General features: G+C 63.8%; 3 protein-coding genes and 2 long non-coding RNA genes across 5 annotated transcripts in view; 1 reads left to right on the top strand and 4 right to left on the bottom strand.

The window, feature by feature from the left end:
* The window catches only part of LOC138735156 (cuticle collagen 2-like), a 6,979-nt gene extending 5,693 nt beyond the window's left edge, over nt 1-1,286 (bottom strand). Inside the window, exons 1-2 of the mRNA XM_069883061.1 lie at nt 1,241-1,286; nt 332-416 (exon numbers count right to left, since the gene is read on the bottom strand). Of these exons, the coding sequence (XP_069739162.1) occupies nt 332-416; nt 1,241-1,279 (124 nt within the window). The 5' untranslated portion in view covers nt 1,280-1,286. The remainder of the gene's footprint in view (nt 1-331; nt 417-1,240) is intronic.
* Nucleotides 1-12,223, bottom strand: part of HAUS5 (HAUS augmin like complex subunit 5) — a 43,139-nt gene that overhangs the window by 9,290 nt on the left and 21,626 nt on the right. The window lies entirely within an intron of this gene.
* On the bottom strand, nt 1,381-2,691 carry LOC138735157 (uncharacterized). Its single transcript, XR_011339686.1, has 3 exons — nt 2,605-2,691; nt 2,177-2,239; nt 1,381-1,445 (listed from the first exon to the last, which is right to left on the bottom strand). It is a non-coding gene; the product is annotated as an uncharacterized lncRNA (long non-coding RNA).
* On the bottom strand, nt 3,795-5,273 carry LOC138735149 (uncharacterized). Its single transcript, XR_011339683.1, has 4 exons — nt 5,207-5,273; nt 5,084-5,116; nt 4,771-4,795; nt 3,795-3,904 (listed from the first exon to the last, which is right to left on the bottom strand). It is a non-coding gene; the product is annotated as an uncharacterized lncRNA (long non-coding RNA).
* On the top strand, nt 7,723-11,185 carry LOC138735155 (FXYD domain-containing ion transport regulator 3-like). The gene is made up of 7 exons (XM_069883059.1): nt 7,723-7,762; nt 7,928-7,963; nt 8,072-8,095; nt 9,552-9,626; nt 10,861-10,891; nt 10,972-11,015; nt 11,105-11,185. The coding sequence occupies exons 1-7, from the start codon at nt 7,723-7,725 to the stop codon at nt 11,122-11,124; spliced, it is 270 nt and encodes an 89-aa protein (XP_069739160.1). The 3' UTR covers nt 11,125-11,185.

Raw genomic sequence — 12,223 nt, 5'->3', positions numbered from 1 at the left:
GGGGGCTTGGCCACGCCCCCAAGGTCAAGCCACGCCCCCTACTTCCTTTTAGGGTCCCCTATGGTGATTGGCCACGCCCCCAAGATCGAGCCACGCCCCCATGGCTAAGCCACGCCCCTTATGAGACCATATAAGGCTAAGCCACGCCCCCTTATGAGTCCCTATGGCTGATTGGCCACGCCCCCAATGCCAAGCCACGCCCCCTAGTTCCCCTTATGGGACCCTATGGTGATTGGCCCCGCCCCCTCCCTTAAGCCACGCCCCCTCCCTTAAACCCCGCCCCCTCCCTTAAGCCACGCCCCTCTCCGTTAAGCCCCGCCCCCTCCCTCACCGCCTGGGGGGCAGCCGGATGCTCTCGGTGGCCAAGTGCTCGAGCGCCCACAGCACCGCGGAGGGGGGAACGAGCTCAGCACCTTCTGGGGTGGGGGGAAAAAGGGGGTTTTTGGGGGAAAAAAGGGGGTTTTGGGGTGAAAAAGGGGGGGTTGGGGTGAAAAAGGGGGGTTTGGGGGGGAAAAAAGAGGAGTTGGGGGGAGAAAAGGGGACTGGGGGAGAATAAAGGGGGTTTTGGGGAGAAAAAGGGGGTTGGGGGGAAAAAAGGGAGTTGGGGGTAAAAAAGGGAGGTTGGGGGGGAAAGAAGAGGACTTGGGGGATAAAAGGGGACTTGGGGGAGAATAAAGGGGGGTTTGGGGTGAAAAAGGGGGGTTGGGGGGAAAAAGGGGGGGTGGGAGGAAAAAGGGGTGTTGGGGGAGAATAAAGGGGGTTTTGGGGTGAAAAAGGGGGGTTGGGGGAAAAAAGGGGACTCGGGGGGGAAAAAAGGGGGTTTGGGGGGAAAAAGGGGGGATTGGGGGAAAAAAGGGGGTTTGGGGGGAAAAAGGGGGTTTGGGGGGAAAAAGGGGGGATTGGGGGGAAAAATGGGGGTTCGGGGGGAAAAAAGGGGACTTGGGGGGGAAAAAAAGGGGAGTTGGGGGGAAAAAAAGGGGAGTTGGGGGGGAAAGAAGGGGAGTTGGGGGATAAAGGGGACTTGAGGGAGAAAAAAGGGGGTTTTGGGGAGAAAAAGGGGGGTTGGGGGAAAAAAAGGGGAGTTGGGGGATAAAAGGGGACTTGAGGGAGAATAAAGGGGGTTTTGGGGAGAAAAAGGGGGGTTGGGGGAAAAAAAGGGGAGTTGGGGGATAAAAGGGGACTTGGGGGAGAATAAAGGGGGTTTTGGGGTGAAAAATGGGGGTTTGGGGCCGTCCCCGACCTGGGCCGCCCGCAGCCAGTGCTCGTTAGCCGCCGCCATCAGCTCCTCGGCCCTGGGGGTGTAACGAGGAGTCGGTACCGGCCGGCCATGGGGTTCATTAACGAGCGGAGGGTAATGAGTGCAGGCTTACTGCTCCGGCAGGGCGCGGCTCCAGCAGCTCCTCCAGTGCCGCCGCGCGGATCCGGCACGCGGCATGCACCGACGCCTGCCGGGGAGCGGGAGCAGAGTGGCCCCCCGCCCGGCCATTAGCCCCTCCCCCAGCCCTCAAGCCCCTCCCCTTCCTCCTAAGTCCTGCCCTTCCTCCTAAGCCCTCCCCTTAAGCCCCCACATCCCTTAAGCCTCATCCCCATACACCTTAAGCCCCTCCCTTTAACCTCCCATGACCCTTAAGCCCCCCCACATCCCTTAAGCCCCTCCCCGCACCCCATAAGCCCCTCCTCTTAAGCCCCCATGCCCCTTAAGCCCCTCCCATGTCCCCTTAAGCCCCTCCCATGTCCCCTTAAGCCCCCCACATCCACTTGGGCCCCCCCACACCCCCATAAGCCCCTCCCACCTCTCTTAGCCCTCCCCCCTCTCTTAAGCCCCTCCCCATACACCTTAAGCCCCTCCCTTTAACCCATGACCCTTTAGCCCCTCCCATATCCCCTTAAGCCCTCCCCACACCCTTAAGCCCCTCCCATGTCCCCTTAAGCACCCCCACGTCCCATAAGCCCCTCCCACCTCTCTTAAGCCCCTCCCCATACACCTTAAGGCCCCTCCCTTTAACTCCCATGACTCTTAAGCCCCCCACATCCCTTAAGCCCCTCCCCACACCCCATAAGCCCTCCTCTTAAGCCCCCCATGCCCCTTAAGCCCTCCCACACCCCCTAAGCCCCTCCTTTTAAGCCCCCATGTCCCCTTAAGCCCCTCCCACGTCCCCTTAAGCCCCTCCCTCACCAGCACCGGCGGCTCCAGCCCCACGCCACCATGGTTCCCAGCTCCTGCCACGCCTGCGCCAGCCTGTGGGAACAGGACAAGCCACGCCCCCTTTCCATAAGCCCCGCCCACCTCCCATAAGCCACACCCCCATTCACAAAGCCCCATTCATTCACTTCAAGCACAGCCAGAAGCCACGCCCCCCATTTCCATATATGGTAAAGCCACGCCCACACCCACCCCATTTGCCCATTCAGTCAACCCACCACACCATATATGTCAGGCACGCCCACCCACTCCATATATGGTCAAGCCCTCCCTGCTACTACCAGCCCAGAGGGGCTGGAGGAGGCCCCGCCCACCCCTCTCCATATATGGTCAGGCCCCGCCCACCCCTCTCCATATATGGTCAGGCCCCGCCCACCCCCGCTCCATATATGGTCACTCACCGCTGGGGAGGGCGCAGGAGGCCCCGCCCCTCGCGCAGGCCCCGCCCCTCGCGGGCCACCGCCCCCCCCAGCAGCCGCAGCTCCAGCGCCCGGCGCAGCCGCCACCCCCCGCCGGGACAGCCCCCAGCCCAGCGCCTCCTCTGGGGGGGGGGGGACACGAGGGTGAGGGACACCCCCATGGCCCCCCCACCCATGGGACCCCCCCGAAACCCCCCTATAGGGGACCCAGGACCCCCCCATGTCCCCCAACCCCCCCATAGGGGACCCAGACCCCCCCATTGCACCCCCCAACCCGTGGACCCCCCCCAACCCCCCCATAGGGGACCCAGGACCCCCCCATGTTCCCCCAACCCCCCCCATAGGGGACCCAGGACCCCCCCATTGCACCCCCCCATGCATGGGACCCCCCCAAACCCCCCATATAGGGATCTAGGACGCCCCCATGGCCCCCCACCCATGGGACCCCCCCTATAGGGGACACAGGACCCCCCCCCACCCATGGGACCCCCTCTAAACCCCCCCTATAGTGGATCCAGGACATCCCCATTGCCCCCCCTACCCCCCCTATAGGGGACCCAGGACCCCCCCATTACCCCCCCACCTCCCCCATAGGGACCCAGGACCCTCCCATTGCCCCCCGCACCCTGGGACCCCCCCCCAAACCCCCCCCATAGGGGACCCAGGACCCCCCCCCAACCCCCCTATAGGGGACCCAGGACACCCCCATTGCCCCCCCCACCCTCCCTATAGGGGACCCAGGACCCCTCCCACCCCTGGGACCCCCCCCAAGCCCCCCCTATAGGGGATCCAGGACCCCCCCATTGCCCCCCCCCCCCTCCCTATAGAGGACCCAGGACACCACCCACCATGGGACCCCCCCCCTAAACCCCCCCTATAGTGGATCAGGACATCCCCATTGCCCCCCCCCCACCCCTGGGTCCCCCCCCAAACCCCCGTATAGGGCATCCAGGACCCCCCATTGCCCCCCACCCCCCTATAGGGGACCCAGGACCCCCCCCACCCCTGGGTCCCCCCCCAAACCCCCCCTTATAGGGGACCCAGGACCCTCCCCACCCCTGGGTCCCCCCCAAACCCCCCCTATAGGGGACCCAGGCCCCCCCCCCACCCTGGGACCCCCCCCAACCCCCCTATAGGGGACCCAGGACCCCCCCCCCCTCACCGAGCTCCATCGCCGCCTCCTTGGCCCCCCCAGCTGCTCTCCCAGTGCTCCCAGTTCCCTCCGCAGCTGCTCCAGTTCCCCCCGCAGCTCCGCCCGCCGGGGGGGGGACCCCGACCCCCGCTAAATAATGGGGGGGGGGGGGGCCCCGAAACCTTCTAGAATTTGGATAACAGCCCCACCCCCCCAATTGGGCCCCAAAGTGCCCCCCCCCCCAACTTAGGGCCCCCCAAAAGTCCTCCACCCCCCCCCAAAACCCTCAGGACCCCCCTAAACCTGAATCCCCCCCAAATAAAGCCAAGACCCCCCCCAAAACCCCTCAGGGCCCCCCAAAATAAAAGCACAAGACCTCCCCAAGCCCTCGTGGCCCCCCAAAACCCCTCAGAGCCCCCAAATACCCCTCAGGGCTCCCCCAAATACCCCTCAGGGCCCCCCCAAAAACCCTCAGGACCTCCCAGAAACCCTCACGGCACCCCAAAAACCCTCAGGACCCCCCAAAACCCCTCAGGACCCCCCAAAAACCCTCAGGACCCCCAAAATAAAAGCCAAGACCCCCCCAAAACCCTCAGGGCCCCCAAACCCTCAGGACCCCCCCCAAAACTCCTCAGGGCCCCCCAAAACCCCAAGTCCCCCCCAAATAAAAGCCAAGACCCCCCCAAAAAACCCCTCAGGACCCCCCAAAACCCCTCAGGGCCCCCCAAAACCCCAAGTCCCCCCCAAATAAAAGCCAAGACCCTCCCTGAAAACCACTCAGGGCCCCCCAAAACCCTCAGAGCCCCCAAATACCCCTCAGGGCCCCCCAAAAACCCCTCAGCCCCCCCCCAAAAACCTCAGGACCTCCCAGAAACCCTCATGGCACCCCAAAAACCCCTCAGGACCCCCAAAAACCCTGAGTCCCCCCAAAATAAAAGCCAAGACCCCCCCAAAACCCCTCAGGTACCCCCAAAAACCCCTCAGGGCCCCCCAAAAACCCCCAGACGCCCCCTCACCTCCATCTCCTCCAAATGCCGATACCTGCACCCCAAGTTAAGGAGCCAACGAAGATATTGGGGGGCTGGGGGGGGTCCTCCCCAAACCTGGGGGGGATCTGAGGGTTTAGGGGCCCCTTGGGGGGATGTTGAAGAGTTTGAGGGGGGAGCTGAAGGTTTTGGGGGGGCCTGAAGGGGTTTGGGGGGCGCTGAAGGGGTTTTTGGGGCACCCTAGTTTTTGGGGGGGGACCCTCCCCTAGTTTTTGGGGGGGGACCCTCCCCTAGTCTTGGGGGACACCCCCCCCCCCTTGGGATTTTGGGGTGCGCTGGATACCAAACCAGGTTCCCTCGGATCTTCTGCACCGTCCTGTGAAGATGGAACCCCTCAATATTGGGGGGCCCCCCTCATTTTGGGGGGTGCCCCCCCTCATTTTAGGGGTGTCCCCCCCCCCCTCACCGTGGGTGTCGGACGTGGCGGGTGACGAAGTCCCAAATCGGGGCACAGGGGCCCAAGCGGAGCCTGCAGGGAGAGGGGGGACCCCAAAATCACCCCGATCTCCAGCGAGGGGACCCCAAAATCACCTTAAAGCCCCCCCCAGGGTGACCCCAAAACCACAAAAGGGACCCCAAGGCCGCCCCAAACCCCTCAACCCCCCGCTGGGACCCCCAAAACCCACCTAGAGGGACCCCAAAAGCTTTCGACCCCTCTCCGAGACCCCAAAATCTATCCAGAGGACCCCAAAACCTTTCAAAGCCCCCTCGGAGGACCCCAAGACCCACCTAGGGGCTCCCCTAAATCCATCCAGGGGACCCCAAAATCATTTTTACTCCCCCAAAACCACCCCAGGGGACCCCAAAGCCCTCAACCCTCCCTCAGGGGACCCCCAAAACAGCTCAAGGGGACCCCAAACCCCTCAACCCTCCCTCAGGGGACCCCAAAACAGCCCAGGGGGACCCCCAACCCCGCACCCAAACCCCTCAACCCTCCTCAGGGGACCCCAAAACCCACCTAGGGGGCTCCCCAAACCACCCCAGAAGACCCCAAAACAGCCCAAGGGGACCCCAAACCCCTCAACCCTCCCTCAGGGGACCCCAAAACAGCTCAAGGGGACCCCCAAACCCCTCAACCCTCCCTCAGGGGACCCCAAAACAGCTCAAGAGGACCCCCAAACCCCTCAACCCTCCCTCAGGGGACCCCAAAACAGCCCAGGGGGACCCCAAAGCCCACAGTTTGGGGGGGGGGGGCGCCCCATTCCCGGCCTCTCCCGAGGCGCCGGTGTCCCCCAGCCCCCCCAAACCCCGGGGGGGGGGTTCGGGTGGGTCCCCCGGAGGGTCCCGACCTGCGGATCGCGTCTCGGAGGGGAGGGCGGAGGGCGGCAGCGCCATCTCAGCTCCAGCCCAGCGCCTCAGGGGCTCCAGCGCCGCCATGGCGGGCCGCGAAAAGCGCGGGAAAGCGGCCGCGGGGCATCACGGGAGGCGCGGGGCATCACGGGAGCTGTAGTCCAGGCGGTCGCTGTTCCCTATGGCGTCGCGGGGCATCACGGGAGTTGTAGTCCGCGGCTGCGGCGGGTCACGTGCCGCCGCGGGGCTTTATGGGAGTCGTAGTCCAGGCTGTGATGGTTCTCTATTGTGCCGCGGAGCTTTCTGGGAGCTGTAGTCCTGCTCGTTATGGTTCCCCGCGCGCCGCGGGGCCTCACGGGAGTTGTAGTCCGAGCGATGCTTATTCTCTATGACGCCGCGGGGCCTCATGGGAGTTGTAGTCCGAGCGATGCTTATTCTCGGTGACGCCGCGGGGCATCATGGGAGCTGGCACCTGGGATCCAGGTGGGAGGGGGCGTGGCTAACGGGCTCTGTGGCCCCGCCCCCCTCCAGGTAAAGCCCCGGGTGTGGTCGCCCCCCTCCCCCACCCCGCATTCCTGCGTCTCCCGGAGCTGAGTGGGAAGGTGAGGGGGCTGAACTGGGGGAACTGGGAGGAAAACTGGACCGAACTGGGCTGAACTGGGAGAAAAGAGGCCTGAACTGGTCCAAACTGGGAGGAAACTGGTCCAAACTAGGAGAAAACTGGACTGAACTGGGGCAAACTGGGCTGAACTGGGAGAAAAGAGGCCTGAACTGGTCCAAACTGGGAGAAAACTGATCCAAACTGGGAGAAACTGGGGGGAACTGGGAGAAAAGAGGCCTGAACTGGGCTGAACTGGGAGAAAACTGGGCTGAACTGGGGGAAACTGGGCTGAACTGGGAGAAAAGAGGCCTGAACTGGGCTGAACTGGGAGGAAAACCGGACCGAACTGGGCTGAACTGGGAGGAAAGAGGCCTGAACTGGGCTGAACTGGGAGGAAACTGGTCCAAACTGGGAGAAAACTGGACTGAACTGGGGGGAACTGGGCTGAACTGGGAGAAAAGAGGCCTGAACTGGGCTGAACTGGGAGAAAACTGGACTAAACTGGGGGAAACTGGGAGGAAACTGGAGAAAACTAGAGAAAACTGGTCCAAACTGGGAGGAAACTGGAGAAAACTGGGGGGAACTGGGCTAAACTGGTCCAAACTGGGAGAAAACTGGACCGAACTGGGGGAAACTGGGGGGAACTGGGAGAAAAGAGGCCTGAACTGGGCTGAACTGGGAGGAAACTGGTCCAAACTGGGAGAAAACTGGACCAAACTGGAGGAAACTGGAGAAAACTAGAGAAAACTGGTCCAAACTGGGAGGAAACTGGAGAAAACTGGGGGAACTGGGCTGAACTGGGAGGAAAACTGGACCGAACTGGGCTGAACTGGGAGGAAAGAGGCCTGAACTGGGCTGAACTGGGAGGAAACTGGTCCAAACTGGGAAAAAACTGGTCCAAACTGGGGGAAACTGGGAGAAAAGAGGCCTGAACTGGGCTGAACTGGGAGGAAACTGGTCCAAACTGGGAGGAAACTGGACCAAACTGGGGGGAACTGGACCAAACTGGGATCTCCCCTAGAGGTCAAAGGATGGCGAGGGGCAGCCTGGGGGCCCTGGCGCTGCTGGCAGGTACTGGGAGGGACTGGGGGGGACTGGGAGGGACTGGGGGGGACTGGGAGGGAACTGGGAGGGGCTGATGGGGACTGGGAGGGAACTGGGAGCAACTGGGAGGGCAACTGGGAGGGAACTGGGAGGCACTGGGAGCCCCCAACTGGTTTTTGTCCCCCCCCCCAGTCGTGTCACTGGTGAGAGGAGACCCCCTCCCCCCTGGTGAGTAACTGGGACAAACTGGGAGGGGGGAGGGGTCATACTGGGAGGGGGGAGGGGCCATACTGGGAGGAGAGGGGTCATACTGGTTTTCCCCTTGCTCCCTCCTAGACGCTCCCAGTCGCTTCCAGTATGGTGAGTGGGGGGGGTACTGGGAGGGGGTGGGGCCGTACTGGTCCTACTGGGAATGGGGAGGGGGCCTTACTGGGAGGGGGTGGGGCTATACTGGTCCTACTGGGAATGGGGAGGGGGCCTTACTGGGAGGGGAGGGGGCCGTACTGGTCCTACTGGGAATGGGGAGGGGGCCTTACTGGGAGGGGAGGGGCCTTACTGGTCCTACTGGGAATGGGGAGGGGGCCTTACTGGGAGGGGAGGGGCCGTACTGGTCCTACTGGGAATGGGGAGGGGGCCTTACTGGGAGGGGGTGGGGCTATACTAGTCCTACTGGGAATGGGGAGGGGGCCTTACTGGGAGGGGAGGGGCCTTACTGGTCCTACTGGGAATGGGGAGGGGGCCTTACTGGGAGGGGAGGGGCCGTACTGGTCCTACTGGGAATGGGGAGGGGGCCTTACTGGGAGGGGTGGGGCCTTACTGGTCCTACTGGGAATGGGGAGGGGGCCTTACTGGGAGGGGAGGGGCCTTACTGGTCCTACTGGGAATGGGGAGGGGGCCTTACTGGGAGGGGGTGGGGCTATACTAGTCCTACTGGGAATGGGGAGGGGGCCTTACTGGGAGGGGAGGGGCCTTACTGGTCCTACTGGGAATGGGGAGGGGGCCTTACTGGGAGGGGAGGGGCCGTACTGGTCCTACTGGGAATGGGGAGGGGGCCTTACTGGGAGGGGTGGGGCCTTACTGGTCCTACTGGGAATGGGGAGGGGGCCTTACTGGGAGGGGAGGGGCCTTACTGGTCCTACTGGGAATGGGGAGGGGGCCTTACTGGGAGGGGGTGGGGCTATACTAGTCCTACTGGGAATGGGGAGGGGGCCTTACTGGGAGGGGAGGGGCCTTACTGGTCCTACTGGGAATGGGGAGGGGGCCTTACTGGGAGGGGAGGGGCCGTACTGGTCCTACTGGGAATGGGGAGGGGGCCTTACTGGGAGGGGGTGGGGCTATACTAGTCCTACTGGGAATGGGGAGGGGGCCTTACTGGGAGGGGAGGGGCCTTACTGGTCCTACTGGGAATGGGGAGGGGGCCTTACTGGGAGGGGAGGGGCCGTACTGGTCCTACTGGGAATGGGGAGGGGGCCTTACTGGGAGGGGTGGGGCCTTACTGGTCCTACTGGGAATGGGGAGGGGGCCTTACTGGGAGGGGTGGGGCCTTACTGGTCCTACTGGGAATGGGGAGGGGGCCTTACTGGGAGGGGAGGGGGCCTTACTGGTCCTACTGGGAATGGGGAGGGGGCCTTACTGGGAGGGGTGGGGCCTTACTGGTCCTACTGGGAATGGGGAGGGGGCCTTACTGGGAGGGGTGGGGCCTTACTGGTCCTACTGGGAATGGGGAGGGGGCCTTACTGGGAGGGGTGGGGCCTTACTGGTCCTACTGGGAATGGGGAGGGGGCCTTACTGGTGTCCCCCCCCCCCCCCCCCCCAGACTGGGAACGCCTGCGCGTGGCCGGCCTGGTGGTGGCCGGTGTCCTCGCTGCCACCGGGGTCATCGTCCTCCTGAGTGAGTGTCACCTGGGGGGGGTGAAAGTGGCACCTGGGGGGGGGGAAAGTGGCACCTGGGGGGGGGGAAGTGGCACCTGGGGGGGGGAAGTGGCACCTGGAGGGGTAAAAGTGGCACCTGGGGGGGTAAAAGTGGCACCTGGGGGGGGAAAGTGGCACCTGGGGGGGTAAAAGTGGCACCTGGGGGGGGGAAAGTGGCACCTGGGGGGGGGAAAGTGGCACCTGGAGGGGGGAAAGTGGCACCTGGGGGGGTAAAAGTGGCACCTGAGGGGGTAAAAGTGTCACCTGGTGGGGGGGGGAAGTGGCACCTGGGGGGGTAAAAGTGGCACCTGGGGGGGTAAAAGTGGCACCTGGGGGGGGGGAAGTGGCACCTGGGGGGTAAAAGTGGCACCTGAGGGGGGGGAAAGTGTCACCTGGAGGGGGGAAAGTGGCACCTGGGGGGGGAAAAGTGGCACCTGGGGGGGGGGAAAGTGGCACCTGGGGGGGTAAAAGTGGCACCTGGGGGGGGGAAAGTGGCACCTGGGGGGGGAAGTGTCACCGGGGGGGGGTAAAAGTGTCACCGGGGGGGGGTAAAAGTGTCACCGGGGGGGGGTAAAAGTGTCACCTGGGGGGGGGGGGAAGTGTCACCTGGGGGGGGGGGGAAGTGTCACCTGGGGGGGGGTAAAAGTGTCACCTGAGGGGGTAAAAGTGTCACCTGGAGGGGTAAAAGTGTCACCTGGGGGGGGGAAAGTGTCACCTGGGGGGGGAAAGTGGCACCTGAGGAGGGGGAAAGTGTCACCTGGGGGGGTAAAAGTGTCACCTGGGGGGGGGAAGTGTCACCTGGGGGGGGGAAGTGTCACCTGGGGGGGGGAAAGTGGCACCTGGGGGGGTAAAAGTGGCACCTGGGGGGGGGAAAGTGGCACCTGGGGGGGGGAAAGTGGCACCTGAGGGGGTAAAAGTGGCACCTGGGGGGGGGGAAAGTGGCACCTGGGGGGGTAAAAGTGGCACCTGGGGGGGGTCTCGATGTCACCTGGGGGCTCTTGATGTCACCTGGTGGGGGGAAAGTGTCACCTGGGGGGGTCTCGATGTCACCTGGGGGGGGGGAAAGTGTCACCTGGGGGGGGGAAAGTGGCACCTGAGGGGGTAAAAGTGTCACCTGGGGGGTCTCGATGTCACCTGGGGGGGTCTCGATGTCACCTGGGGGGGTCTCGATGTCACCTGGGGGGTCTCGATGTCACCTTTTGTGTCCCCTCCAGGTGGGAAATGCAAGTGCCGGAGCAAATCCAGGTGAGGGGGGGGACATGGGGACATTGAGGGGGGGGGAACAGGTGGGGGTCCCTGATGTCACTGTCCCCTTGTCCCCACAGCCACCGCCGCCCCCCCCCGCTGTCCCCTCCCCTCCTGGACCCAGGTGAGTGACCCCCCCCCACCGTGTCCCCAACATCTGGGGGGGACCCCAACATCTGGACACCCCCCCCCCGACTCTTTGTGTCCCCACAGGTGCCACCAGCGCCTGCTGAGATGTCCCCAAGGGGGTGTCACCTTGTCACCTCCCCCCCCCCGGGACCCCGAAATCCTCGAGAAACGAGGAAAAGGGGAATAAAAAAAAGCATCGAGACCATGAGGAGGTCGGGGTCGTGTTGGTGGTGGCACCTGGGGACAAGGGGACAGCTGGGAGGGGGCACCGAGAGGGGGCGTGGGGGTGATGGTGGCACCTGGAGGTGACCTTGGGGACATTGAGGTTGATGGGGACGTTGGGTTGATGGGGACGTTGGGTTGATGGGGACATTGGGTTGATGGTGGCACCTGGAGGTGACCTTGGGGACGTTGAGGTTGATGGGGACGTTGGGTTGATGGGGACGTTGGGTTGATGGGGACGTTGGGTTGATGGTGGCACCTGGAAGTGACCTTGGGGACGTTGGGGTTGATGGGGACGTTGAGGTTGATGGGGACGTTGGGTCGATGGGGACGTTGGGTTGATGGTGGCACCTCGAGGTGACCTTGGGGACATTGAGGTTGATGGGGACGTTGGGTTGATGGGGACGTTGGGTTGATGGTGGCACCTGGAGGTGACCTTGGGGACGTTGGGGTTGATGGGGACGTTGGGTTGATGGGGACGTTGGGTTGATGGGGATGTTGGGTTGATGGTGGCACCTCGAGGTGGCCTTGGGGACATTGAGGTTGATGGGGACGTTGGGTTGATGGGGACGTTGGGTTGATGGTGGCACCTGGAGGTGACCTCGGGGACGTTGGGTTGATGGGGACGTTGGGTTGATGGGGACGTTGGGTTGATGGTGGCACCTGGAAGTGGCCTTGGGGACGTTGAGGTTGATGGGGACGTTGGGTTGATGGGGACGTTGGGTTGATGGTGGCACCTCGAGGTGGCCTTGGGGACGTTGAGGTTGATGGGGACGTTGGGTTGATGGGGACGTTGGGTTGATGGTGGCACCTGGAGGTGACCTCGGGGACGTTGGGTTGATGGGGACGTTGGGTTGATGGGGACGTTGGGTTGATGGTGGCACCTGGAAGTGACCTTGGGGACATTGAGGTTGATGGGGACGTTGGGTTGATGGGGACGTTGGGTTGATGGGGACGTTGGGTTGATGGGGGCACCTGGAG

This window comes from Phaenicophaeus curvirostris, unplaced genomic scaffold (genome assembly GCF_032191515.1).
Source record: "Phaenicophaeus curvirostris isolate KB17595 unplaced genomic scaffold, BPBGC_Pcur_1.0 scaffold_493, whole genome shotgun sequence".
Taxonomy (NCBI): domain Eukaryota; kingdom Metazoa; phylum Chordata; class Aves; order Cuculiformes; family Cuculidae; genus Phaenicophaeus; species Phaenicophaeus curvirostris.
Note: the sequence above shows the minus strand (reverse complement) of the source record. Positions and strands in the feature narration are given on the sequence as shown.